Below are 23558 nucleotides of genomic sequence, written 5' to 3'. Positions count from 1 at the left end.
GATGTTTTATTAAGATCCATATGGACTGCATCTACTGTCTATCCTTCATCAACATTTTCTCTTACTTCATCAAAGTATTCCTTTAATTAGCTGAGACACAATCTGCCTTTTACCAAACTGTAATAAAAGCAAATTGCAGCTGATGCGGGAGACCTGAACCAAAAGTGAAAACAAAATGCTGAAGAAAGTTTTCTTCTGAAGAAGAGTTCTATTGGACTTGAAACGTTTACTCTGTTTTTGTCTCTATAGATGCTGCTAAACTGGCTGAGTTACTCCAGAATTTTTATTATTTTACAGATATATTTTGGTTATCCTGATTAACTCAGTCCCCTTCCCAAGTTTCTGCTGATTTTGTTTTCCCCCAGTTACTGATTACCTTAACCTCTAATGGATGTTAACCTAACTCACATGCATTTCCTCGGACTGTCATTGCAATCTTGCTTGAACAAGAGTGTTACAGCGGTAATCTTAAAGAGACAACAGTTTGTAATCAATGTGTGTTCCGATTCCTCCAGAGGGAATGGCAAATTTCCAGTGTTAATATGTACTTGGAAGAGTCTTTCACAAATAGAAAGCTGCTCTCCAGAAATATCTCTCTTTTGTGAGGTGTCTTTGTGAAATATCACTGGTGTTGATTTTCCACATTCTGCTCCCAGACTGTGTGTAGATTTTAAGTCAATGAATTTTTTTTTGTTTTAAAACAAAAACGCATTTTTTATTTGGTAATGGGCACAAGAAGAAGCATCAGCTGAACAGACAGTCTGTTCTCGTGTGGGAAGTTTTGTGGGTTGAGGCAAAAAAGTTTTCCTGTCAGCATCGACAAAAGTAGCAAATGCAGATGTCAGCTTGGCCTCAGACTCAGTAAATTACCACAGTGCTCACTGGAAATATCGAGGTCTCTTCCTTGATGCTGTTCGTGGTGGTTTTTGTTTAAATTCTGTTCTTTCCTTTTATCCTCCAAGGTGCTGAACTATACTGAGGAATTAGGGCTAGTGGCCAGAGCTCTGTCCATTTCTTGGAGGTGAACCTAGTGAGTAAAGGTAGACTATTTGCCATTTGAAAGGCATTACTATTGAGATAAACTCTTCTCCATTGACACATGCAGTGGAGTTCCAGCACCCCCACCACTGTCTCTCTGCCAGCCGAGTTGTTTTTTTCAGATGTACAGAGGACACGATTTGAACCTTAATGTGTTAATTTGTTGATTTAAATAGATTCTGCTGTTAGCTTTTGATTTTAGGCACCAATAAGGTAAAGCCTGTAAAATTCAACTGCCTTTGCAAATCACCAGAATCAAAAATTTTGAACGAAGTTTGAAGTAAAAGCAAATACAATTAAAATTGTCGGGCTTTGAAAGAATCCAAGTACAAGAGTAAGCTGTTCAGCCAATCACATCTCCTGCATCACTCTATTATAAAAATCATGGCTGATCTGTGACATCATCAGTATTTATCTTTTGATGTCTTATTCTTTCCAAATTGGCCTTTTAAGCTCAATTGTCCCAGAATCAATAGGCTTTTGGGAAATAGTTTCACATTTCTGCTAACCTATGTCTCTCAAAGTACTTTCCAATTTGCATCTAAATGTCTTGTCTGTAATTTTAAGATTTTTGTCTTTCTTCAAGACCCCCATCTGAAGAAATACTTTTTCTGGATCTCTGTTATAGATCTCTTTTAACATTTTAAACACTTTGTTCAGACCAACACTCAATCTTCACTCAAGGGGATCCAAGACTTTGGTGCCTATCCTAATAACTTAAAACACCTCGCCTCCGTTTTGCAAGATCAGACAAGACATTTCACCCACATCACTGAAGAGTTCTCTCAAGAGGGCCCATGGTAAAGTTGCCATAGTTCCAGAGGACATTAGGACTGCTCATTCATTAGAGAAAGACAAATGGCGGTGTTTAACTTGAGGGTCACCATGCCTCAGGGGTGAGAGAGATTAAGGAGGACAGTCCAACATGGTAATCTCAGTTAGCATGGAAATTGAACCCATGCTGTTGGCATGATTGTGCATGGCACATCACTGTCCAGTCAGCTAAGCTAACTGGCCCCTTATCACCCAAGGCCAAGAGCAGTGATTCTACTATTCCCCAAAAATGATGAGAGAGATGGCAAGCACCAACACCTAACTCGGCACCCCAGAATGGCCAGCACCTAGTCTACAGGTGTCATCATACTGTGGTGACACTGGCTGAATGAGGATTGACAAACAGGGAGAAATAGAAGCACACTCCTGTAGTTCCTGTTTCTTCTTTCTCCTTTGCCTGCCGTATAAACAAGTGTCAACCAGCCATTACATTTTGTCAGCCCTGATCAATGTTATGTTTTCCAATTCTGTCTTGTTGCCTGTGTCTGCACTGCACCATGTTATTGATCTGGACTGATGGTTTTGCTGTAAAAGCTAAAGTGAATGTCAGCTGCAATTCCCCGTAACTCAAATCAAACTGAAATATTGGTTTCCTGTTTGTGCAAAGAATAGGCTTAAATAGGAATGACTTTCTTGTTTTGATGACAGTTGTTTTTGTTCATATGCATTGATTAATGAAAAGCTTATTGCTTTAATGTATGAAAAGAACACGACCAGCAATAAGTCATTTGTTTTTCCAGTGACTGTTTCCAGTTGCTGGTGTACAAGCCATCTTGATTTTTGATAGTCTGGTTCCCCCCCACCATTGCTGGCCTGGTAATGCATACAGCCCACTTCCCTGGTCTCCTATTCCCTACACATGCCTTACAAAGCAGCTTGCAGCTAGGGCCACCAGGTACGTAGTTGCTCCAGAGTTGTCAGCTCAAGACAAATTCACGAAGGTTTTCACTCCACAGGATTGACATGCCAATCCACAGCCTGAACACCCACGGCTGGTACTCCAGCATTGAACTAAAGGGGCTATGAAAAGTGCAATGTTTTGGATGAGACCATTAAACCAAGGCCCCAAGGGAATAAGGTGATGTCCACTTGCACTTGTTCAGAAAGGTCCAGTCCAGACTCATAACATTATACAGTGAAGATCTAATTTTCCTAGTGAGAACTGAAAAGGAAATGTAGCTCAGAGCTGATTTTAAAATTTAAAGTTTTTTGGGGGTTTTATTTTATGTTTATACTACAGGTTTCGGAGTGGGGTGCAGTGAGATTATCCTAGTATTATAGCCCAATATCTATCCTTTAAGCAGCACCACCAGAAAAAAGAGAATCTGGTTGTTATCCCATTGTTGTTTCTGGGACCTTTCTGAGAGCAAATTGTCTGTTATGTTCCCTCCATTATAACTACACTTCAACAGTGTTTCTATGGCAATAAAATAGTTGTGAAAAGTGCTGCATAAAATAAGGAAATCTCTTATTTGCATTAGATTCTAACTCACACCATCATCTCTCAAGCAGTCTTTCTTACCCCTCTCACCCCACTGCCATCCTCTATCCTGTCCAATCATCAAAACTTCCCTTAACCAATAAAACCAAAGTTCTCAAGAAAAAAAACAGACAAAACATGCTGTTTTGATTCCCTATTTGAATATTCTCCTGGTTTTCTCAAACCAGTGTCTTAGTATGATGGCTCAGTGATTAGCACTGTTGCCTCATAGCACTAGGGGCCTGGGTTCAATTCCAGTCTTGGGTGATTGTGTGCTGTTTGCACATTCTCCCTCTGTCTGTGTGGGTTTCCTCCGGGTGCTCCAGTTTCTACCACAGTCCAAAGATGTGCAGCGTTAGGTGGGTTGGCCATGCTAAATTGTCCTGTAATGTCCAAATATGTGCAGGTTAGGTGAATTAGCCATGGGAAATGCAGGGTTATGGGGATGGGAACATTGGTGCAGACTCGATGGACCGAATGGTTTTCTTTTCCACATTGTAGGGACTCTATGATTCATATTTAATGTTCAGCTTGGGAAATGATTCCTCACTTTTGGAGGGGAGCATCATTGTTGGAAGTCATTGCTGTCAAAGTATAATGGGCTTAGATGATGAACCACAGCACCTTCTGACTGTCAGTGAACATTATCGCAGGACATCCATGAGTGTTATTGACTTATTTTGCCTATAAAGTTGACAGTGGATAAATCCACCCTTGTTTATTTTCTTTATCAAGCTGTTTATTCACCTAACCTAATCATCATCTCGTGGATTCACCATAGGGTGGTGCACCAACCTGTCTTAATTAGCTGATTTGAATCAGTTCCTGACAGGAAGTTAAACTCGCTGTTGTGGGTCGAAGGTCAAAGGAATCCTGTAGTCTGTGAGTGAATTGGAGCAGATAATCCTGAACAGACTGCTATAACATACCGTCACCTTTGATCTTCAGGAGTCATTCTGACTTCCTGTCAAAACTAAAACAATTAGCCAGTCCTGGGGAAATGGCCAATTTGTCTAAGTCAACTTGATGATTTACTCTGCAGTGATTGCAGGATTTTTTAAAATCCATTAAGTCATTGACAATTTTTGGGCTGTTTGTCCATCGGTGTTGGCAACTCCTGCAGTAGTCTTCCTTCAAAGTGAAGTCTAAACAATGTCTGCTGACAACTAATACATGACAACTTGTGATAGAAGCTTACAGACTAGCATTTTTGCCATCTGGCGTGTTTTAGTACTTAGGTATTACCTGAAATCCAATTATAAGGTCACATAATAGAGAATAAATTTGGAAAGTTACTTCAAACATTTTGAGTTGAATGATTTTTTTGGCACTATGTATCTGCATGCATCCTATCTGAAACTCTGGGTGTAACTTTTTTTCTAACATTAGTTTCAGGTAGCTAGCTACTTGATGAAGGAGCAGTGCTCCGATATCGTGCTTCCAAATAAACCTTATGGAATATAACCTGGTGTTGTGTGTTTTTTTTTTTAACTTTGCCCAGCCCTGTCCAACACCAGCTCCTCCACATCATTTTTTCCAACATCACTTTTAGTCAGTGTTGCTCATGAGTCACACACACATTTCTTTGGCTGTTCCTCAGCAAGATTTCAGCTCCTAATAGTCACTTACATTGAAAAATGTTATTTTCCAGATGCCACCTCTGCCCATCCACCACCACCCTTTTTCCTCTTACATTTTCTCCTTTCCTTACCATTCCACTGGCATTGTCAGAACTTACCATTATGTTCACTCTCCAATCTGAATAATAGGGTATTGGAAGGAACTTTGACCCTGGAGGATGTCACAACTCAGTCTGATCCTGGTTCTTGCAACCCATGTACATTTTTCTGGGGACGTTAGTAATTGGCAGGTAGGAGTCTTCGGCGATATTTTTGTGCTTCAAGAGGCAACATGGTGGCTCAGCAGTTAGCACTGCTGCCTCACAGTGCCAGGGACCTGGGTTCGATTTCTGCCTCGGGTGACTGTGTGGAGCTTGCACATGCTCCCCCTGCCTGCGTGGGTTTCCTCCGGGTGCTCCGGTTTCCTCTCACAATCCAAAGACGTGCAGGTCAGGTAAATTGGCCATGCTAAATTGCCCATAGTGTTAGGTAATTAATCGGGGGTAAACAAAGGGTAGGGGACTGGGTCTGGATGGATTACTGTTCAGAGGGCCGATGTGGACCTGTTGGGCCAAATGGCCTAATTCGGTACTATAGGGAATCTAATCTAATCCGAATTGAAGCTCATCCAACTTCTTCTCTGGCTGCTTTGAGTTACATCACAGAGTCCCCTAGACTCGACTCCCTCTTGACTTACCTATTCCAGACCTGGCTGGTCTTCCACATTCTCCCATTAATAAACTTGAAAATCACCCAATACTCTGCTGCCTATATCTCACCTTGCTCAAAACTCTATTCTTTCCTGTGCCTGTTGCTCTACATCAATTCTGGGTCAAGCATTGCCTTACTTTTAAAATTCTCATCCGCTTATTTTGTATCCCGCTATGTCCTCACCCCTCCCTGTCTTTGTCATTTCATTTAGCCTCTCGACCTACCAAGATGAATGCTTAATTTATTTCTAGCCTCTTTAGCATGCTGAATTTTAATCGCTGTGTTGGAAGTGACCCATGTTCGTTTGCCCCAGCCCCAAGCTCCAGCTGTACTCCTCCCTCTGTCTTCCATGTCATCGAATGTAAGGTGCTCCTTAAATCCCGCCTCTTTAACCAAGCACTAGGCCATCTGACCTTCCATCTCCTTGTTGTACTCAGCGTCAAATTTTGATTTAGAGTGTTCCTATTAGACTTATAAGCTTCCTAATTAGACCACAGGTGGGTTACTGCAAACAGTCTTGGGCCTCTTATTGAATAAGCAATATACTGGCATTGGAGGCAGTCCAGAGAAGGTTCATTAGGTTAATCCTGCAAATAGAAAGACATTCTTATGAGGAGAGGTTAGTAGTTTGGACTCGCTGGAATTTGGAAGAATAAGAGGCAACCTTATTGAAATGTACAGGATTCTGAACGGGCTTGACAGGGTAGAAGTGGGAAGATTGCTCCCCCTTGTGGTAGAGCCTTGGGCCAGCAGGCATCATTTCAAAGTAAGGGGGCGTTAATGATATAAAAACAGCAAGTTCTTGTCAGCACTAGTTAATTTCAGGTACCTATCTATTGCTCCAGCAGCAATGATCAACTTAATTCCCCATTCTCATTCCTCTGAGCTTCAGGGTGCTGGTAAATATAATGGAAATGTTGTTCTGAATTGATTCTTCACATCACATATCCGATTTAAAAAAACATAACTTATTGAGCCTTTGAACCCCAAGCAATTGAGTTCATTTAGATTTCTTCAGGTTTTTGTTTTGCTTTTCAAAAGCTGGCAGTACAAGGTGTCTGCAAGACAGTCCAACACTCATGAGGTCAGTCTAAAACTGGGCAAAGGCAGCAAAACCACATCATCTGCCTATGTGCAGAACAATCTTAAGTCTGTTGTAGTGAGGTAGCAATGTAAAGTTAGCAAATCAGCCAATTTTTTTTTAGGATGGGATTCTGCAAACATCTTGTTCCCTTGGATGGTTTTCCCTTTGACACAATACCATTGGTTTGACCCCAAACCATTTTACAGGCACGAATCATTGAGCAAAATGTCCTACTGACATCAAATAGGAAAATGAGAAGTTTCTGTAGCAAGCCACCAAAGGTGCCAAGAGGTGGCAAGCAATTTCCTAAGGAATGGGGAGCCCCCAATATGAAAAAAACAGATCCTCTGGGATCATTTACATCCGTAGGAGAAGCTAAAGAGGCAGTTCCTTTCATATCTCAGTTTGAAATTTGGCAGCTCCTGTCGTGTAGCACTACCCTGATATGACACAATAAATCAGCCTGGAATGTGCTAAAATCCTGTGTATCTTAGAGTATGTAAGTGGGGTTGATACTTGGGGAGGGCTTTAGTGGAGGGTGAGGGAAGTAGCCTTGTGCACTTTTTTTCACAGCAGGAACTCAGCTGATATCCTTGCATCTTCTGTGGTCTTGGAGTACTGAAGCAGAATCTAATACTGGGGTAACTGGGATAAGCAATGACCAGTGATCTATTTTGAAATCAGTCTGTAGTTGTGCTCAGTTCCCCCACTATACGAAACATGTACCAATTCAACCAGCAAAGCAGCTCTTTAGGAGTAAAGGGTGGCAAATGCCTTCTGACGATATTATAGCTTTAAGAGGTTTATTTTATTCTTTGTTTGAAGGGAGGCCTTAAGATAAAGGTGACTCTAATAAACAGCCTGAGAGGCCTTGGGGCTTTTTTAAAAGTTGGAACAATAGAAGCAGCCGGAATGGGTGGTGTCAAGCTCCCACAGAGCTAGAACTTTTAGTTTTTTTTCGTAGCAGTTGCTGCTGGGGTCTTGATGCTGGGTTTGTAATCTGCAGTATACCTCTCCTGCTTTTCTCGTGCATGTGTGCGCTCGTGTTCTCTCTCTCTCTCTCTCTCAATCTATCTATCTATCTATCTATCTATCTATCTATCTATCTATCGCTCTCTCTCTGTTTTCTCTTGTCTTTCTTTCTGGACTGGAGAATTGCCTGTTAGACCAACTGTTTTACTGAATTTGCCTTTGCCATGGGTGTGTTTACGCTGTTGGAACATTTACTGTTTAGTAGTTAAATAATTTATTATTCTGTTAAGTTTTCCAACAGACTTAACTTATTCCAATTTCTTCTTTCTTTATTGTATTTTAACTATACTGTATGAATAAAGTGTGTTTTGTTTCAAGAATGATAGTTTGACCAATTGAATCGCATCTGGAATGCAACATTTGGCTTTTAAAATAAAAAAAAGTTAGGGTCTAGGCTAACTACTTCCTGTGTTTTGAGAGGGTTTGGCCTGGTCCATAACACTGGCTGTTATTAAAAATATGAACCTAGTTTTTTTTTTCCTGTGTTTCAGCTTGTGGGTGCGCAGAACATTGAGTATGAAGTTAGTGGTGTGACGACAAGTAGTTCGACTATTGGGCATTCTGAGTCACCTGAGCTGACCGCAGCCCTTGATGGTGAGGTCTTCCTGCCCTCTGATGCAATCTTGGAAGTAAAGGAGGATCATGACAGACAGAGTCTTTTGAGCACCGAGCAGAGGGACAGCAGAGGGTCGGCAGGGCAAGATAATGGCTGCACTGTAGTGTGTGAAGCTGAAGAGGAGAAGGACAGTGTTGCTGATGTGCCCACACGAGCCTCCATCTTCAGACCAGTGATCAGGCCACTGTCACCCTTCCGGCGACACAGCTGGGGACCCGGGAAGAACACAGGCAGCGAAGCAGAGATCAATCAGAGAAGGTAAGATGTGAAAAAGAGGGATGTGGCTGGAGAGTTGAGGGAGAGAACTCTGTAGCACTTATAAGGTTCAACCATCTTTCTATTCAATTCTCGATTGGTATGGCGACACTTTACAACAATAAATGTTACAGTGAGTGGATATTAATGTACTGTAGGAAAATGGGTTAATTAACCTAAAATGGAGAATACACAATGCATTTTGCAACCACAATGTTTAAACAATGCAACATTTAATTTTTCAATAAGTCATTATAATCCTCAACCTTGTTCACGCAACTCTCTTTGCTTCGGCATTTTGTCTGTTTTGGTGGCCTTCAAAGTGACCTTGTGGAAGGAGGTGAAGAAGTATAAGCTGCAAATGGTTTAATTCTTAAGCATCAAGGTAATGGTGGAAAGAGGTTACACTGTTCATGAGATGAAGCAGAGTGAATTTCCATGTTGCTGTTTGTCCCAAACTTAAATGATCTTTGTTTTTCTGTGATCATTTAAGTTTGAGAGAGAAAAAACTCCTGAAACTCAGGCCTATGGTCATTGGGTGGTGTGTACAATCTTTAGGTAATTTGAAGCAAACGCATGCCTGAAAGCATCAAGCTGGAAGGAAGCAATTCAATTTTAATGGAGTTGTTATCATTGGAGCAGAGGAGTTTGGGATTGTACATGATTGAAATGTATAAAATTGAGGGGCATAGACAGGGTAGACAGCAGGTTCCTCTTGATGGGGGGATCAATGATCAGGGGCATAGATTTAATGTAAGGGACAGGAGGTTTAGAGGGGAGGTGAAGAAAAAATTTTCACCCGGGGGTGGTGGGAATCTGGAATTCACTGCCTGCAAGGGTGGTAGAGACAGAAACCTTCATACCCGTTAAAGAAGTATTTAGATAGGCACTTGTGATCCCAAGGCGGAAGTGGGGAACGCACACACCGGAGATTAGAGTCGAGATTAGAGTGGTGCTGGAAAAGCAAATCAGCAAATGATTCCTGATGAAGGGCTTTTACCTGAAACATTGACTCTCCTGCTCCTCAGATGCTGCCTGACCTGCTGTGCTTTTCCAGCACCATTCTAATCTTAACTTGAGATCCCAAGGCAAACAAGGCTATGGGCCAAGTGCTGGAAAATGTGATTAGAATAATTAGGTGGTTGTTTTTGACTGGCATAGACTCGGTGGGCTGAAGGGCCTGTTTCAGTGCTGTAGCTCTCTTTGGTTGCATGATTTGATGGTGATTACTCCAGTCATAGACTGCAACTGTGAAGTAATGTTATAGCATCACATTGGATAGCATCCTTAGTTCATGTTCAATTGGATGATCATTCAACCTGGCCTGAGAGGGTGTAACTATTAAGAATGATTGAACAGGATGCGGGGGAATGAAAGGGAAAAGCAAAGACTTAAGGAGTGACCTGATGTTGTTAGTTGTGAAGTGGTATGATGAGACAGACATGAATGAGATTTTCATGTGTTTGGGAGCAGAGTCCTCTCAGTGGCTTCAGACCACTGGAGACTAAATGGAGATTGCCCACCTGAGCTTGCTGCAAGACAAGCTGGAGGCAGCTATTTTCCCAAAGGATCCCTCTGAGTTCACTATCCAATTATCGGATATACCGGTTACTGGACTGACATCTCCAGAGCCTCCGCAGTTCCAGAGGGAGGATGGTGCTTCTCAGGCTGGTAGGAGAATATTGGGGCATCACAAAATGCAGCCCCACCCTTCCCCTGTACCATGAAAGGGTGAATGCAATAATGTATTTTACAGGGGAGCCAAGTGGGCAGGCTCCCGCAGTTGAAGAGGAAGACTGACTGGCTGGCAGCCTCACTGGCGGGCAAAGGCTCCGATGGACCCCAGGCTGTCACCAGCTGCACCTCCATTCAGGGACGCCATGGTGAATTAAATCTGCTTTAGACTACCCATCACAATCTTCGTGCTGGCTGGTGGTCCCCAAGAAGCAGGAATGCATCGGTGAGCTGTCCCTGCTATTTTATCAACCGTCCCTCACCACCCCACCCCAACTACCATCAGTCTCCATTCAGACCATTCCCAGGGCTGGGAGGATCTTGCTGTCAAAGTCATGAATCTAAGATAGTCACTGAAAGTCCAATAAGGTCTTCAAGCAAGTGGCTGGAACTTAGAACTCGTTATCACTGGCTACCACATCGAGTATTTCAGGGAGGAGCATTGACACTGTTAGTAGAAAGCCAGATAAGTCCACATGAATGGGAAAAAGACAGTGTTCATAGTGGGCTGGATTACAGTGGGGTCCAGGTTCAAGTGGAGCATAGACACTGGCACGGATGTGTTGGGCCAAATGGTCTATTTCTGCACAATGAAGGTTGGGATCTCAGTACATGAAAGAAGGGGATGGTTTTAATTGCAGTGTACTTTACCTTTGGACTTCAAATATATTGATTTTTGCACCTTGTGCAAGTTTTGTCCCTTGCTATTATTCATTGTTTTGCTTTCTTGATTTCTCTGGTTTTCATTCTTCTAATCATTTCATCCTTTATTCTTCGAGGCATCGATCATTTCATTTCTATGCTGAATGATTGTTCATCTTCATTGATTTGTTTTCAGTTCTGTGAGAATGCTTGGTGACATGGTAAAGCGGCCACCAATTCATAGAAGAAGGTAAAAATGAAGCAAGACTATCTATTTTAACCAGTGAAAATGAATATTAATCTTCTGTTTTCACACAAGCTTGAGCGTTTGGCTGCATCTCTGGTGTTCAGTAGGAAAACAGACTCCTTTTATTTTGCAAATTTTATTTCACTGAAGCCTGATCAGGAGCACCACTATTGGGACTAATTAAAAGTTGACTCTTCAAATAAAATTAATTCCTCACCAAAGTCTTGGGGCTGTGGGAGGACCTGAGGGAGGTGGCAACAGACAGTTAATAGGTGACTATTAACAGCGGTCTCAGGCCTGCTTCGTCTCTGTTATCATTTTTGCTTTGTGCCAAGTTGACAGCCATGGTCACACATGAACTTAGCATGTTCCTGAGCCTGCAAGGGGGCCGAGGGTGTCCTGACCTAGGATGTTCACATGTGAATGTCTGATAAATAAGAATCAGGTCAGCATTTAGTGTGGTGAACTGGTTTCTGTGGAAATCAGTACATTCCTCAGCCTTGAATCCTGTCCCTTTGAACTGTTGACCTTTTCCTCCATTCTGTAGAGGAGGAGGAGGGAGGTAGTGGTGAAGGAGTGTTAGTCATTTGAGGTCCAGGTTTCAGTGTAATAACAATTTGCATGTATCAACACAGGGTTCATTAATCATGATCAGGGCTAATCTTTGCAAATACATTGTTAACGTTCTTAACAGCTGTTACCACCACTGCTTCTGTTTCCCATCTAACTATTTTCTAAAACTAAAACTTTATGGTACCATCACTACTTATCAAAAAAAAACACGTGAAGGAATATGCAATGACACCATTTTTAATTCTTGTCTTACATAGAAATCAATATTTTTACTGGTATTGAAGTCACAGATGATGATTAATCTGTGACACTTTTATGCCTTATCACCTTGTAAGGTGAAAAATGCCCACTGGTATAATATGACCAGAAAGCTCACTGAGCCACTGAACATTCATATTTTAGCTACAAAGGAAGATTAGATCAGATGCTGGAATCCTGAGACCAGTAACAAGCCTTTGTCTCCCCAAAATGTTCTGTGGAAGGATATTGGAAAGGGTTCAGAAAAGAATTTAAAGGACGTTACCTGGATGAGAGGGTTTGATGTATAAGAAGCTGGATCAGCTGGGACTTCCTTCCCCCTGTAACGTATGAGATTGAGGGTGACCATATAGAGGTTTATAAAATCATGAGGCATAGATATGGTGACAAGCAAAGGTCTCTACCCTCAAATAGAGGAGTTCAAAACTAGGGGGCATAGTTTTTAAGTGAGAGGAGAAGGATTTAAAAGGGACATGTGGGGAGCATTTTCACACAGAAGGTGGTTTGTGTGTGGAATGAACTGTCAGGAAGTGATAGCAGCAGGTACAACATGGCAAATAGGATCATTTTAGTTTGCGAAACCTGTTCGGCATGGACATGTTGGACTGGAGGGTCTGTTTCCGTGCTGTATCTCACTATGACTCTGAGAATGCTCCCTACTTGCCTGGGTGAGTGCAGCTCCAATAACATTTTAAGAAGCTTGGCACATCCAGGACTAAGCAGCCCATTTGGTTGACATACCAACCTCTACTTTTCACTCTGCTCATCACCACACAGTAGCAACAATCAGTACCCATCCTCAAGATGCACTGCAGCAACTTATCTAGAATCCTTTAACAGCGCCTTCCAAATCAATGATCTCTCCCACTTAGCAGAGCAGGAGCAGCAGATTCATGGGAACACTAGCCACCTGCAGGTTCCCCTCCAAGTCTCACACCATCCTGACTCTGAGAGATATCCATGTTGCTTCATTGTCGCTAGGACAAAATCCCAGAACTCCCTTCCTTGTAGCACTAAACTTCACAGGCTGCGCAGTTCAAGAGAGTGCTCACCATCACTTTGCTGTGGACAACTTTGAGTGGGTGGTAAAGGTTGGCTGTGCTGGTGATATCTGTTTCCCATAGATTAATTTGAAAGAAAAACCTTTGGATGCTGCCTCCCAAATTTAGAGGAATCTAACCAGATAACCTCCGGAAATAGCACTGTAGTACAGTGACTATGATACTGCGGTAGAAATACAAAAGTTGGTTCCAGTGCCGTCATGACAAATTTGTGGATTTACACGAGGAAGAAAGTGGTGAATTATTAATAAACCAGCTAACTCATTAATCCCTTTAACGAGGGGCATTTATCTCCACCATAAATTGACTCCAATCTGCCATCAATATAGAATACACTTTTTAAAAATAAATAGTAGACTGCCTCACAGCATTAACAACTACTTGCAGACTTGATAGTGATAGATCAGTCAGCGTTGTCAGTGTGGGAGTAATGTGGAAAGATAGATTTAGACCCACAATGCACCCTGCTTTAGTGTGACTTATTAAAGATTCATCTGTGGAAAATCAAGTGGCAAAGAACATATAATCTGGCAAGCTTTTTTTTCAACCAATATCATTTGAAAATTAGATAACTCATCAGACATGCAAACACCTAAAAATTTCTCAATTTCCTAATAACCTCATAGTGTCGTTGCATTGAAACTTGTGCTAACATTTTCTTCTCATCTTTTCCTTGCTATGTCAATATTTCCTTCCTTATTCTGATCCTCTCTCCCCTTACCTCTAGCATGAGTTGGTGTCCCTGTGAGAAGCAGTGCCCTGTCTTGGAATCTGACATTAGTTACCGAAGGTATGGATTATGCACTGCATAAAGGCCAGGTGGTTTCATATCTGTTTTCAATATGATGAGGCAGGAGACATTGAATCTTAAGGTTACAATTTTGTTTAAATAAAGCTTCAAATGCTGGACATCCAAAGTATGAGCAGAATGTTCAGGAAATGCATAATAGACATGCAAATTATATTACTTGAGAGATTTTGCACACAATTAGAGTCCATAAAATAGTCATTTTGGTTGTCTATATCTTCTGGTTTTGTCTGAATATGTGTAGGGGGCCTGTGAGACATTCCCCAAGAATATTGTGATGGGATTTTGAAGGGTCAGCATAGAGGCACATGCAGTGAAGCTTAGCTCTCAGGGAATCTATTATCCCAATGTTGAGTCTCTTCCAATGATATTTAGAGTGAAAGATTGAGTGACACCCCCCTCCCCACTTCCTGCTGCTGTTGGGCGACCCCTGGTGCCTGTTGGAAGTAGTGCTGGTAGCCTGGCAGGAATTTCCTGATTCTGATTTTTGACTACAGCGTGGGATATCCAGGAGATCTGTGTGAAGAAAGAAAAATATGTAGATACCCTATTGCAACCACAGCCCTACCGCTGTCCCTCTACAAAACAAGGATGCCCATAACAAGGAACAAAAATTGAAAAACACGCAAATCAGTGGTCTTCTGGAGGCTTTGAACCAAACCCAAGACGTTGCTCAAGTACAGTTGCATGTGTCCATTGTCACTCTGTCACTTTGGTGTTTCTGTCAAAGTATTGCATTCACTAGCAGTAACCTGGGAACAGCTTTGAGAGGGTGGGGAAAAATGGTGTAGTTAGCACAGAATGGGGACAACATACAGATTATTAACTAACTAGTTTGCTTTGAAATCTTCTGTATACCTTGCTACTCTTGTCTTTCAGATGCTTGCTGCCTGGTAGATGTACAGTCAGCCTTTATACTTACTCAACTGCTCTAAAAATGGACATATTTTATCTGTGTTTGCAACTTTCTCCTTCAAAGTTTGAAGCACGTTTAGCTGCCTATTGACTTTGAAAAGTGGTGCATGCTTACGGGGCATGTTTTGATGCACGAGAGCTGATTCTTGACGCTTCACCCCCACCCCCAAGAAACTGAAGCCTCGTACATACTGAGTTTCTGTGTATAAATGTGCTTTTGTTTTTGAAACTGTTGAATTCCTTCAGAATAGATTTCATGTCAGGATCGTGTCACCAATCTAGCTACTAATCGCTGTCCTACACTTTTCCCACGCACAAGTAAAATATTTCCTTTCCAAATCACTTATAAAGATTATTATTCCTGTCCTCGACTCTGCTTGCCAAAAGAAACACAATTTTCCACAACAAGGACAGAAATGCACAGCAAAGCCAGTTGGCATCTGGAAATAAGCCAATTAGGTTAGCAAGCCAATTATGCATCACAGTATAACTACTGTTCCTGAACTTAATTGATGATGAACATCCACTGATTGTGTCAATCGTACCAAAAAACAGCACCCTGAGTACCTGAGTGCTTGTTTACTTCTCTAACTTGTTTACACCAGTGGCCTCCTTCTCAGCTTCCAGACATCATCACAAATTACCGTTAGCCAGAATGCTGAGATACCTTACACTCTTCCATCTTCTTCACATTATATAGGGGTCATCAGGATGAAGGAGTGGATCCTTCTCTTTATCTTCACATGTATCTATTGTCCTTGTGATCATGAGTTGTGCATTCATATCTGACGTATAAGAATACAAATTCTGAACAGAATTAGACCACTCAGCCCATTGAACTTGTTTTGTCTTTCAACCAGACCTCTCATGGGTGCTGTGATTTCTCCTACCCATGCTAACATGTCACCCCCTTCCCTATTAAGAGGCTACCTACTTCTGTCTTAAAAATACTCAAGGACTGGGTTTCCACTGTCTATTGATGGAGAGTGTTGCACCACCTCGGGGCCCTCTGTGAGGAAAACTATCTTTCCTTCTATGTCTGAAATTGACAGCCTCTTATGTTAAAACAGTGCCCTCTAGCTTTTGATTCTCCCACAGGGGAATATCCTGTTCACATCCACCCCTGTTGGGAATCTTGTATGTTTCAAAGAAGTTGCCTTCTACTCTTCTAAATTCCAGCAGATACAAGTCTAACCTATTCAGCCTTTCCTGATTAGACAAGCTCCCATTTCCAGGTATTAGACCAGTAAACCAGTGGCCATCAATGTAGCTGACGTCTCATCTCTAAATCTACCATTGGCTCCACTTCAGGTAATGCCCTCAAGCCCCATACCATCTCATCTCCATCCCTAATGTTCCCCTTGGCATTTCTCCACCTTCCACCCCTCTTGTTCCTCTTTATATGATGATTGTATTGATGTCATCTCATCCTCTATCCTGAGACGTGTTCCTGTACATGTATTATTCCTCATTATTCCCCTATTTGCAAACTGAATTGTTAATGGAAGTTAACTCTTGCACTTATCAGTGTGTTCATGGAAGTGTTGATGGGGAAACACTCAGAGAAAATTTGCCACAGGCCATTTTCCAAGTTAACACAAAATTGTTGTGGATTGACTATATGTCCTATGTGCATTCAGTTACAGCCTGGAAGGTCTGGTACATAACAACGAGGTGACCAAGGAAACGTCACACACTGCGGAGTCCGTCTTGCAAAATTCCCGCGACCCTCGCCGAGCTCCAATCATCAGCACCGATGAGCGTGGATCACTTGTCTCACTGACCGAGGAAGAGATGGAGTCAGACCACAGCGATGGCAGTGTGTTTGACAACCCGGTAAGGTCACCACTTTTAAAGGAATGTCCTGTGACCACAGCCAGAGCTGTTCAGCTTGTATTTTATTTGATTAAAATTGCGCGATATGGGTGAAAGGGTCAAGGCCCGTATTGATGGCAGAGTAAGAAACCTAAGCTGAGCTCAGCAAGACTGGATTAAGTCGCGAGTGTGGTGCTGGAAAGACACAGCAGGTCAGGCAGCATCCAAGGAGCAGGAGAGTCGACATTTCAGACATAAGTCCTCCATCAGGAATGAGGTTTGTGGGTCGGGGCTGAAAGATAAATGGGAGGTGGTGGGGAAGGGAGGTAGCTGGGAAAGCGATAGGTGGATGAAGGTGTGGGAGAAGGTGATAGGTCAGAGGTGGCAGGTCTGGAGGCTTGTGCAGAGTTGGAGGCTTGGAACTGAGATAATGTTGGGGGAGAGGAAATTAGGAAGCTGTTGAAATCCACATTTATTCCGTGTGCTTGCAGGGTCCCAAGGCAGAGTATGAGGTGTCATCCTTCAGGCATCGGGTGGTAATGGTTGGATTAAGGGTGGTAAAACTGGATTAAGCTCAGAGACAAAAAGTGAACTGTACGAGAAGGAGGAGGCCAGATGCCTTTACACATGCACACTTCACAGTCTCATGATGTTCCAAAGTGCTTCGTACACAATGCAATACTTTTAAAGTGTAGTCATTGTTTAAATGTAGGAAATACTCAGCACAGGTGCATCGCACTGCAATTACTTCATCAACTATTTTGGCATAGACAGTGTAAACCTCATGAGTAGCTCTAGTAAACTATTGATTGTGACTGATATCTTCTCTCTCTTGATCTGTTGCACAGAATATAGGTTTTAGTGCTGATGTAACAACTTTACTACCTAGTTGGGACTTTTAGAACCTGCCTGTAATTTTGCAGAATATTAGGTAAAAGGAAATTCAAAAGCAAATCTGTTGTTTCCTTACAGAAATCGATGAGGGTACATTCTGTTCCTCCACTGATGAAATCCATTTCACTACAAGCCATTAACCCACCGAATGTAGACAGTAAGTACTGAATAGATTTTCAGCATTCTAATACACAAAGATTACTAACTAAAATGATACGTGTTCAGAGCAAGCAAAAGTGAAGATGCTGAAAGTCTTGAGCTTATTTTAAATGGTTTTATTTTCAATGCTTCATCTGTTCTCCAGTTTTCACCCCGTCTTGAATGGTGTCCACTCCTTGCTGCAATACTCCTTGCAGTGCTACGCTCCTTCCATACCATAACAGTAACAGCTGGTGTTTGTGGGTAAACCTTAACCGTCAATAGCCACAAGCAATACAACTGTAAAGGACACCATAGCAAAATCCCATGCTCTCATTCACCCCATATCCAGACACACGTAGATAGGGATGGACAATGAATGCTGGCCTTGCAATGGCACCCGAGTAAGTAAAACTGGATTCAGAGCAATTAAAAATTGACCTTTTTTTTAAAGCGTGGAGGTGTTGGCTTGATTGGCCATTGTCACAGCTTGAACCCAGCTAACTCCTCACAGACTGGGCATCAAAGAAGAGAGAAGAGTGTTTAGATTCAGACAGCCCCTTGCACGCTTTCAGGAACTGTGTCAAACCAAGAAATGACATTTGAATTGAAGCCTCTGTGATTTTGGACAAGACCGTGGCAATCCCTCTGCCTACAACAAAGGCCAAGCAATGAGATAAATGACCAGTTAATGTGTTTTGTTGGCAATGCTTGAAGATAAGTGATGGCTTGGACACACAGGACATCCATGCTGTTCTGAATAGTGGCTGGGCTTTTTGATATCCACTTCAATATGTATTGCACTCCCAGCAGTGCTGCAGTCCCTCCACTGCATTGAAATGCCATCTGTTGTAAGGCATTGAATCCTGGAGTGGGCCTTGAGCCCATGGTCTTCTGTTTTAGAGATAGAAGAGTGATTGACGTGGACTGTTGACAGAGATTGGGAATATCGAGTGGAAATGCGATAATGAGTCATCTCACCTGACCTTTAGGTGAAATATTTCTGCACCAGCTTGAGGTTTGTCCCTGGCAGGTGAAGAGATTTTAGTTCTTTTGATTACTTTACTGGAAGACCTAGGGTACAAAGGGTGTTGGGCATAAGTAACAGATTAACCTTGAAGGTTTAAAGGAATTTCACGGCAATGGGGATGGATAGATGTGGGAATAATCTGTTCCCATGATGCCTTTGTTTGGAAGGATATAGCGTGCGCAAGCTGAGGAAAAAGCCTCATTCCAAATGAATCTTTCTTTTAATCATGTTTGGGATGTTGGCATCACTGGCTGGGCCAGGATTTAATGCCCTTCCCTAGACTCCCTTGAGCTGCCTCTTGATACTCCTGCAGTCCTCCTGATGTGGGTTGACCCACAATGCCATTAGTGCGGGAAATCATTTATTCTATTGTCAGTGTGATAATCTTGCTTTATAAATGTCATGGGATCATTAAGTATTACAGTGAGTAAATAGCTCTTTGACCCGTCATCTCCACAGTAGTCATCATATACCCATCTGCTCTAATCCCATTCTCCCTTCACCCATAGTATTGAATACTGTGGTGTTTCAAGTGTTCTGATAATAGATTGGGAATCCGAGTTACAACCTTCTGCCTCAGACAATGAACTGAAACATGGCTATCAACTCATTCCTGACCCTCATGAAGCTCATTCTTCTCACCCTTCCTTTTCACTTTCCTACTTTCAAACTTGTCTTTCATCTTATTGTTATTTGTTACTTTGCTGCTGTGAGATGTTCCACTAACCCATCCAATAATGGACATTACACTTCAAAGGTGAACAAGGTGACCTTAAGATATGCTTTGTAGCTTTAATATAAATTTATTTATGTCGTGGCTTCAATAGTTAGGAAAAGAGTTAAGATAAAATAAGATATAAGGAGAACAGAGAAGGAGGATTCGTGTTTATATTTTATATATGTTTGCGTTCTTTTTGAGCTGTTGTTCTAGTCATACAGTTAATGATTTGAGAAGCTTTGGTGTACTTTCAGTGTCATAGAGATGTTATGGTGTGGATTTCATGAACTTGTAGGTACAATAATTGAAAATCACGCAGCCTGTGTTTCCGTTTTACTTTAAAGGCCAAGGTGATTATTGGTAAATGTACTTGATCAGTTGGCCTCTTGAGCTTATCTGTTTATGCATGAGTCCTAAGGAGAGAGTGGTTGCAGATCGTTTGGCCGTAGCTGTAAAATTAGGAGCTGTCCTGTAGTTCACACTAGCTGTACTCAAGCCAATGACCATGGTTGCTTTTCTTTAGAATATTTCTGAATAGTTTACTTCTAAATAAAAATTCATTGTCACGGATTACCCCTTGAATTGAGGATGATATCAGTCTACGGTCACAAGATCCTGCCATGAGTCTTCATATGACTAAAACGGCTAATTCACAACTAGAATATCTTTAGGTAGATATCAAGAAACAATTGGTAATTCCTCCAATGACACCAATAAATACAGTTGCCTGCTCTTTTGCAAAACTGGAATATTCGTAGCCAAGTACGAATGCATTTATTCATTGAAGAGAATGGATTCATGTTGACAGGGAAAAGAAAGTGGTCAATTTTTTTTTGCAGACAAGTGGGAAATCTAGTTCTACAGCAGAAGTGTGAAGTTTTTGACTGTAAATTTTAATGTAGAGTTACTGAGGGAATTGGAGAACACAGTACAGATCACAAAATGAAAAGACTATGTGTGTGTGTGTTGTTTGCTATTCCTTATCTAGTTTTAGTCTGGCAGGGTTGCATTTATTCTCAGAGCACTTGTCCAGCTAGAAGGTACATTCCCCACCCCCAGAGTTTGAAACTTGTGCGCCGCAGGAAAGGAGGTTTGCAGGTCCTAGCCTACCCTGTTCAGTGCGACATATACACAGCTGTAGTTTCGCAATGTGGGGTTCTCTTGATTCACTCATACCCTTCAGAAAGATATCCTAAATGGGTTTTTACTTAACACTTTTCATGGACTCATTAATAAGTTAATTAATTGAATAGCATCACTGACGAGGGTATGGTTTAACCTCAAACTCTCCTGATTTGTCTTTCAGCACAGTAATCACCATATTGCAATATGCTGTTAGATTTGACCTTCCTCTTTAAGACAGTAACATCATTCCAAAACTTCTGCTTTCCTTTAGTAAAATAAAAAAAGTTGTATTTTCTGAACCAAAGCATCAGCCACCACTGGGTTCTTTCAGTTCACAGAAGATGACATAACTAACCTTTTAATGCCAAAATTGGAGCCACTGTATTGAGGCTTGATGTGTTACAGTTCCACTGGATTGTCAGCTGTCTCCGAGATGGAAGTGACTCAAACACCGGGGAGCAGAACAGACAGAGTCTAGCTGTGATTGCTCAACAACTGAATGTGCACTTTCTAGTGTGGGTCATCTCACTTTGAAGTATTTCCTTTTGCCAACCCTATCAGGTACACCAAGATCATACTTGGGGTACATGGCCACAGATCTGTTAAGTAAGTCACTTCCCCAAGGTAGTAACCATTTATGGTTTAGAAGATTTGCATCATTGTGCAAACATAATTTAGCAATCATGTAATTGCTGAACTGCACTGTGGACAGTGTTAGTTCTCAGATGTCCGTTTCAAAGGAAACTTTCAAGTTCCTGTTAGCACTGATATTCTTAGTCATGCACCATGCACATTGATCATCCCACGTCCTGCCAGAGAAAGCCATCACAAATGCTAAAAGTGTATGACTTCACATGCATATCTAGCTACTAAATAGGTTGCTTTCACACAGCCATGAATTGCAATGAGAGAGTGCCTTTATGGAGTATGGCATCCCAAGGTTCTTCGCAGGAGCATTATGAAACAGAAATTTTATACCTAACCACACAAGATATTAGAACAAGGGACTAAAAGCTTGATTGAACAGGAAGGTTTCAAGGATCATTTAAAGGGGTGAAGTGAGATGGAGAGATTTGGGGAGCGAATTCTGGAATTTAAAGCTTCAGCAGGTAAAACAGGTCGTTCTGCTATAAAACGTGTTTAGTTAATACAAATTTGCTGTAACACAATTGATAAATTGGGGAGACTGTTTCTAAGGCACAAACTTTTAAAATGTGTGCTGGTTGTAATGCAATGATATCATCAATACTTTAACCGTTGTTTCTAAAGTGTGATTTTTGTACAATGCAGGATTGCACAAAAATGGAACCATCGCGTTATAAAACAATCACCTGTACTTGTCAATGGTAGAGCACTCAAAATTGGAGGAACACCGAGATCTTGGAGGGTTATGAGGCTGTAGATATTAAAGCTGAGCAGAGATACAGTTCCACAAAGGGATTTGAAAACTAATATGAAAACTTTTCTCGTTCTTTCTGAAATAACTCCACAAGAGGCTGGAAGCTCATTGCCAAGTCACCCTTTATTTACACATGGAGAGCCCTTGACACTGATCCAGCTCCCTCAGAGCCAGCTCTGAGTGAACAGGATCTCAGACATTCTGTTCTTTTTTACTTCTTTAGACATTCTGTTCTTTTTATATATTTTATTTAGACATTCTGTTCTTATCTGTCAGATGGGGCTCCCTGATTGGACCAGGTTAACAGCCCTAATCAGGGAACTCCTATTTTCTGAGGTCCACCTGGCTGACCTCGTTACAATCACTGTACTTTCTTAAGCAAGAGTCATTGTGGATGAGCAAGAATTGATGTAAGCTGGAGACAGCAGCAATTAAGTTTTGAAAGGTCTTGTGTTTATAAGAGTTGGAGGTTAGAATAGTCCGGTCCAGAAGTAAGAAAAGTATGAATTAGAATTCATCTACTTTAAGGGTTGAGCCAGAATTGGAGCCAAGTGATGTTACAGTGATGGAAATGAGTGGCCTTCTCGTTCCATTATCACTTTGCGTTGTGCTTGCACTTTTTTAGACAGGGTGATGAGAGGGAGAGGTGTGCAGCAAAACAACAATTTACATTTGTGTAATGTCTTTAATCTTGCATATCCTCCCCATGTCTGCATGGGTTTTCTCCGATCGTCCAAAGATGTGCAGGTTAAATGGATTGCCTGTGCTAAATTGCCATAGTGCCCGGGGTGTTTAGGCTATGTGGATTAACCATGGGAAATGCAGGGTTACAGGTTTAGGGTAGGGGGTGGGTCTCAGTGGGATGTTCTTTGGAGTGTCGGTGTGGACTCACTGGGCCGAATGTCCTGCTCCTGAGTATAGGGATTCTATAATTCTAATCAGAGGTAAATTTGCAACAGTCACCATGTCTTACTACCAACCACGTGGACCGTTCTGGACTGTTTACCTTTCAAGTGCCTGACAACACTAGATCAGGAACCAGCAGGAGTAACTTGGTGCTAGAGTGATTCCTTTAAATGCTTAGGTGAAAGTGAGGACTGCAGATGCTGGAAATTAGAGTTGAGAGTGTGGTGCTGGAAAAGCACAGCAGGTCAGGCAGCATCCGAGGATCAGGAGAATTGACATTTTGGATAAAAGCCCTTCATCAGGAATTCCTCGGGTGCTGTCTGACCTGCTATGCTTTTCCAACACCACATCCTCAACATTTAAATGTTTGCAAAGTTTGTCCAAGGTTTGCTGGGAGCAGTAAGCCTTTGTGAATGTTAATGTTGCATCCAGTTTCCTAGTGCAAAAATGAATCACTTTGTGCAGGCATGTACATCTTTAATTTAGTGCAGCAGTATGAAAATATTGGCAACTGTCCATAAAGTGGAAGAAGCATGGTGTTTGAAAGGTGCTGGACCAAGTCTCAAAGCATTTTAATGTCTTTCATCTGCAGTAAACAGCAATTAATGTTGCATTTCTAAAAATAA

General features: G+C 41.8%; 1 protein-coding gene across 6 annotated transcripts in view; it reads left to right on the top strand.

Moving 5' to 3' along the window:
- Positions 1 to 23558, top strand: part of LOC122540917 (A-kinase anchor protein 13-like) — a 417382-nt gene that overhangs the window by 282756 nt on the left and 111068 nt on the right. For 5 of the 6 annotated variants that reach the window (XM_043677213.2, XM_043677212.2, XM_043677208.2 and 2 more), the window contains 5 exons: positions 8290 to 8672; positions 11242 to 11295; positions 13912 to 13974; positions 16548 to 16743; positions 17695 to 17773. In XM_043677213.2, coding sequence (XP_043533148.2) covers positions 8290 to 8672; positions 11242 to 11295; positions 13912 to 13974; positions 16548 to 16743; positions 17695 to 17773 — 775 coding nt within the window. The remainder of the gene's footprint in view (positions 1 to 8289; positions 8673 to 11241; positions 11296 to 13911; positions 13975 to 16547; positions 16744 to 17694; positions 17774 to 23558) is intronic. The other variant, XM_087981477.1, reaches the window with a different exon arrangement.

The sequence above is a fragment of the Chiloscyllium plagiosum genome, unplaced genomic scaffold (genome assembly GCF_037043375.1).
Source record: "Chiloscyllium plagiosum isolate Xiang-an unplaced genomic scaffold, Cpla_swu_hap1 HiC_scaffold_39, whole genome shotgun sequence".
Classification (NCBI taxonomy): domain Eukaryota; kingdom Metazoa; phylum Chordata; class Chondrichthyes; order Orectolobiformes; family Hemiscylliidae; genus Chiloscyllium; species Chiloscyllium plagiosum.
This window is presented reverse-complemented; position numbering and strand designations above follow the sequence as displayed.